At 38.7% G+C, this 6,439-nt stretch overlaps 1 protein-coding gene across 1 annotated transcript; it reads right to left on the reverse strand.

Moving 5' to 3' along the window:
- Window positions 1–5,309: 5,309 nt before the first annotated feature.
- LOC113839070 (vomeronasal type-1 receptor 4-like) lies at window positions 5,310–6,200 on the reverse strand. Its single transcript, XM_027434530.1, has one exon. The coding sequence runs from the start codon at window positions 6,198–6,200 to the stop codon at window positions 5,310–5,312; it is 891 nt and encodes a 296-aa protein (XP_027290331.1).
- Window positions 6,201–6,439: the final 239 nt, after the last annotated feature.

Raw genomic sequence — 6,439 nt, forward strand, 5'->3', positions numbered from 1 at the left:
AAAGGAATTGGAAGTAGATAATCAGCTTGTTTCTTGGGCCCATTTGATTGGACACTGCTCCACTGCAGGCTGGGATGAAATGAATGGCTTACTCTATGCAGCATTGGTGGTGTGCCCTGAAGTCCTTTTTTCCTTGCTTATGGCCTGGTCCAGTGGTTCCATGATTGTCATTCCATACACACACAAGAAGAGGGTTCAACATATCCATAGCACCAATGTTTCCAGGAGAAGCTCCCCTGAGTCCAGAGCCATGCAGAACACCCTGGTCCTGGTATTTATCTTCCTGGCTTTTTACACTCTCCCCTCTATCTTACAAGGCTCCATAGCTCTTTTGCATAATCACAGCTGGTGGCTGGTGAACAACACTCGCCTCACTTCTTTATGTTTTCCCTCTTTTGCACCCTTGGTTCTTATGAATCATTACTCCAGACTACCTAGACTCATTTTGGTTCAGCATAAGGAATATAAGTCACTGATTCTTATTTTGAGTATGAAAATGATATGTTTTGTGTGGTGTGCAGATGTTACTCACCTATCACTGTCACACAGATGGACTCAAAGATGGAGATCATTTGATTATGTTATTGTATGACCCAAAATATTCTTTCATTTTCCCTTTTACTGAAAAAAGATTATTTTGTTATATAATATATCCTGATTACAGTTTCTCCTCATTCTCCTCCCCACACTTCCTCTCCACCTCCCCTTCCATGCTCACACACTTTCTTACTGTCATTATGAAAGAATAGGTTTCTGAGACATAACAACAATGGGTAACAATACAAAAGATAATTTTAAAAAACTCATTGAGACTGCACAAGTCAAACCAACAAAAGTAAAGGTCCCAAGAGAAGGCACAAGAATCAGAGAACCACTCGTTCGTAAACTCAGCTGACTCATAAAAATACTACAGTGACAGCTATGATATAAATGCAGAGGACGAGATGACAACCCGTTCAGTCCCTGTGCTTGTGGCTTCGGTCTCCATGAATTTGTAGAAGGTTTTACTAAATTGATTCAGTGGTCCATGTTCTCTTCGTGTCATTCATCACCCTCTGGCTCTTACCCTCTTTCTGCCTCCTCTACGATGGGCTTGTCTGAGCTCTGAGGGGATGGATTTGATAGAAACATTCAATTTGCTATCCCTGATGTCATAAGTACTTTTTATCACATCAGGATTCTTGCACGAGTGACAGGAGATACAGGGGTAATCCCTCAGCATAATAATGGATACTTACAACAAACTTTCAACCAAGTGCTAGGACCCAAGAATATTATACACAGGACTCATAAGTTTGCTGACCACAACTGGTGATGATTAACCTTCAAAGGCGTCCACAATGTTTCTAAATAGTACCAATGATGAGGTATATCATGCAGAACCCAAGTCTTTGAAAGGATTTTCTATTTGGTTCATATCAGTAACAGAACAATTTGGGGAAAGGATCAAACATTAAGGAATATATATGAGTACAAAGAATTTGCAGGGTAGAAAATAGACTAATTACAGAGTATTGAGGTCTGATAAGGTGTAATGGATTTGTTAAACTCTCAATGGCAGAAAGATAGTGAATGTAGGATGTGGACAATATTTTCACAATGACTCTGTCAGACCACTGTACCCTTATCTGACCATAGAGAGGTCATGACACTAATAACATTGTCTATGAATTCAGGTCCCACACATGCCAAGCTTTTGACACATTAATAGCTGTCAATGTAACTAGAGTTTTTCTAGAAGTTGATTTAAGACTTCTTGAAAAATTGTTGGGTCCACTCTTTGGAAATGATCATATATGATGAGACTCATTATTTTGTGTAATTAATGTCCTATAGGCAAGATCTAGCTTCAGAGTGGTGCCCAATTATCCTCTTATGGGTAGAGGAGATGGGTCCTTTGAAAGCTGGCTTTCAAATTCATAGCCTCTTTTATTTTAATTACCTATATAATTATGCGAATATAGTGATATATTATCATTGTATAAATATAATATAATATAATATATTAGAATGTATTAAATATGATAAATATGCTGGTTTCATAATGATTACCACTATATTCATATTTGCAATGTGCTAAATTGATTGTGCTGATGATATAAATGCATTTTTATGTCTGACCTCATGCTATAGGATAAAAATATTCCCTTCATGTTTTCTTTATCTACACTAATTAATTTCATGTAGCTGTCCTTGCACATGAGCCTCGTCAGAGTTCCCATCTATGTTGGCATGGCAAGTAGGGCTGTGACTCTTCAGGCCCTGTTTTGAAATTGATAGTCTTGAAAATTCATGAATAAATTTAATACTCGCTCACGTGGAGAAAAATCCATGCCTGGTACTACACATAGCTTGCTGGTTTAATGACTGATAAGGCTGTTGGCATAGAAGAGATCCTACTATTTCCACCTTTCCAAACCACTATAATTTAAAACTGCATTCTATATTTACTCTGAAACCTACAGGTATGAATAGGTCTCAGCCCTAATCAGCAAACAGCATCAATTTATAACAGATAGAGATCATTAGTACACAACTGGTTAAAATTCACAGAACAACTGAGGACTAGATGAAAAGTGCTTGCAGCTTCTGTCTCCCTGAGTTCATAGGAGATTTGTTCACTTGATTCAGAGAGCCTTGTTCTCTTGGGGTCATTCATCCCCCTGGGTCTTACCCTCAAACTACCTCAGCTCTGATGGGCTTGTCCAAGCTCTTGGGGTATGGATTTGATAGACCATTGAATTTGGCTTTCCTGATGCCATAAATACTTTTAACATACCCAGCATCCTTGCATGAAATAACAAGAAATACAGGGATATTTCCTCAGCGTAATAAATGATACTTAATACAAACCTACAACTAAGGGTTAGGACCAAAGATTTTCTTTTGCTTTTTGTTTTTTGGGTTTTTTTTGTTTTTGTTTTTGAGATAGGGTTTCTCTGTGTATCTTTGGAGCCTATCCTGGCACATGCTCTGTAGACCAGGCTGGCCTCAAACTCACAGAGTTCTGCATGCCTCTGCCTCCCAAGTGCTGGGATTAAAGGCGTGCATCACCAACACCTGGCTCAGGACCAAATATTTTATACATAGGACTCACAGGCTTGCTGACTGCTACTGGTTTTCTTTATCCTTCAAAAGTGTCCATGATTTTTCTACATAATACCAATGTTGGGGTATATCCTGCAAAACCAAAGTCTTTGAAAGCATTTTCTATTTGATTCTTATCAGTAACGGAACAGGTTGGGGGAGGATAAAACACGAGGGAAGATAAATGAGTGCACAAAATAAAGTTAACTGGGGAATATTGTTCAGTGGCATATCTGAGTAGGAAAAAGGTGCTCCCCCAAACCACTAAGACCCTAGGTGTCAAAGGCAAGTATGAGTGTCACAGAGGAGATGCAAATACCTGAAACTTGAGGGACAAAGCACTTGGAGCCAAACAAACACAGAGGACGTGGTGTGTAGTCAAACATGTTTGGATTTGGAGGATGCACAAGAGGAGGGAAGACACAGATGATTGACAATGGACTCAATACTACAGAGGTCACTGCTAAGGAGCCTAAACTAATAAAAACAGTCACTCAAAGAGTTTTCAGTGTAGAAAAGGGACTAATTAGAGACTATTGAGGTACGAGGAATTGCATTTCTGAAACTCTCAGTGGTAGGAAGATAGTGGGTGTAGGATATAGACAATGTTTTCACAATGATCCCTGTAAGACCTGTGTACCCTTATCTATGTAGAACATAGATAGTGTTCTACAATACAACCCACACACCATGCCTCAGAGAGCACATGACACTAATAACATTTACTATGAAATCATGTTCCACACATGCTGAGGTTTAGACACAGTAAGAGCTGTCAAGCTAACTAGATGTCTTCTAGAAGTTGATTTAGACCTTGTAACACATTGCCAGATCCTGTCCTTGTGAGGGATCATATGTGATGAGGCTCATTATTTTGTGTAATTAATATGCTATTGGAAAGATGATCTAGCATCTAAAGGGTGCCCAATATTCCTCCTATGAGTATTAGAGATGACACATCCCTTATCTCCTAGCTGTCTTTCAAATTTAAAGCCTCCTTTTTAATTACCTATTTAATTATCCAAATAAAATAATATATTCTAATTTCTAAATATAGTATAAAATAACAGGCATTAAATATGCTATTTTATTATAATTACCACTATATACATATTTATAATGTCCTAACTTCATTTTGCTGATGAATATATGTATTTTTAGATCTGACAACATGGTATTGGATAAAAATTCACTAGGGAAGACTGATGTTGCCTTTATCTACACTCTTTAATGACATGTAGCTGTCCGTCCAGATTTCCCATCCATGCAGCCATGGCAAGTAGGGCTGTGACTCTTCAGGCCTTCTTTTTTTTAAATCGTAATCTTGAAATTTCATGAATAAATTTAAGACTGGCTCAAATGGAGAAAATCCATGCTTGTTACTACAATAGCTTACTAGTTTAATGACTGATAAGGCTGTTGACATAGAAGAGATCCTACTATTTCCACCTTTCCAAACCACTATAATTTAAAACTGCATTCTCTATTTATTCTGAAACCCACAGGTAAGAATAGGTGTCAGCTCTAATCATCAAACAGCTTCAATTTGTAACAGATAGAGAGCATTACAGTAATACTCAGCTGGTCAAAATTCGCAGAAAAACTGGCACTAGGGTGCCCAGCCCCGGTTTGATGTATCTATAACACAAGTCCTGGAACTAATATTCAGAAAAAGGTGGACAAAGATCTGAAAATGTTGTAAAGTCCAGTGGACAGGACATCTGCTTACTTAACAAAGAAGCAGAGCATATAGTACCCTTCTACTTAGCAGTGTATATCTTGTATTTAATCCCACATTTAAATATTTATCTAGCAGCCATAGAGCAGAATATACATAGGTGAGGAAGCATGTTATTTTTTTCAAGCAACATGCATTTTACTGAAAATTTGTTTTTTTCTCCACAACTAAATAAAATTCACACACAAGCCCCCGCCCCCACGATGCATCATTGATTAAGGTGCACTCTCATAATGAAAGCCCGAAATGGTTATGATGCAAACATCTCCAATGTTGATACTTCATTACTGACAATGATCTGATTGAAAAAATATTGTACCAGTTTTAAAGTTTACATCCGTACTTAGGTTTTTTCCAGATTCGAGATGAAATGTAAGTAAGTAAGTAATGATAAAATGATAGAACACATTAGAACAAAAAGAATAGAAAGAGGGCAGGCTATAAATGTTAGGACTCTCTGACGTGTAACATATGTTGTTTGTTATTAGCAGAGCCTGGTAACTAGGGTGTAGTGTTTGATGAGAAGAAAGGGGCACAATGCTGGAAAGCAAGCAGCTGTGGCTACACTGGCATGGACCAGCCCCCGAGAGGTTCCGTTTACAAAAGTTAAGCACATGGTTAAGATGCCAGATGTTGAATAAAGGAGCACAAAACTGCCGACTAGGACAAGGATGGTTTGGGTGGCTCTGGTCTCGGGAGATGATTTAGGACACAGAACTCTATGCATGTATTGGACCCTCTGCTTGTGCTTCAGCAGGACGAGCACCATGGAACCACTGCCCCATATCATGAGAACCAAACACATGACATCAGAGGAGCCCAATAAGATAACATATAAGGCATACGTTAGATTGTGAGGTTTGGCCACAGCACAGTATAGCAAATCACGAAAATCAGTGCAGTTTTTTCCATCCCCCAGGTCTGTCACTAGCACAGGAATGAAGGCATTTAACACCATTTGCAGGGACCAACACATGTTGACAGAAGGTCCAATGACATTGTAGGCGCTTGCTTTGAAGTGTTTGTACTTGGCATTCCTTGGGGTGATCATGATGGCTTGGAAGAAACTTAAGAGGGCTGTGGACCCAAGGGATACTCCTCTGGCAACTCTATGAAAGTAAAAGACAAGTTTACATGCAATGGAATCTAAAAAATATGTCCAACCAAAAGCAGCCATTGTCTGAGGGATTCCTTTACAGAGCAGAACCATGAAGTTAGCACAGGTCAGGCTTTTGACAATAAGGTCTGTAGGCCTGGCTCTGACCCCAGAGAATTCATTGATGATGAAACAGCAAAACAAGGCTGAGTTCCCCATCATTCCCATTGTAATCTGGGACACGAATATGATCCCCATGGCCAGGTCTGTTGATATCATTCTGTTTAATTTGTGTGATTATTACTTAATGTGAGACCCAGACATCTCTAGATAGATATGAAGAAGTACTGTCTTCATGCCATGTTAAATATTGTGTTTCTCAGCAACCAGAACATTTCATTGTTGAGGAATCAGAAACTGTGTCATTTTCATAAGAAGATTCCTGAATTTGATAGCAGGTTGATTGTGGTAGTATGTCAAATCTATAGGGTCCTTCATTTTGAGTTGGCATATTGCAC

This window comes from Cricetulus griseus, unplaced genomic scaffold (assembly GCF_003668045.3).
Source record: "Cricetulus griseus strain 17A/GY unplaced genomic scaffold, alternate assembly CriGri-PICRH-1.0 unplaced_scaffold_294, whole genome shotgun sequence".
Classification (NCBI taxonomy): domain Eukaryota; kingdom Metazoa; phylum Chordata; class Mammalia; order Rodentia; family Cricetidae; genus Cricetulus; species Cricetulus griseus.

What these genes read in the sequence shown, in the direction of transcription:
- LOC113839070 (XM_027434530.1), bottom strand. Translation starts at nt 6,200, where the DNA reads ATGATATCAACAGACCTGGCCATGGGGATCATATTCGTGTCCCAGATT.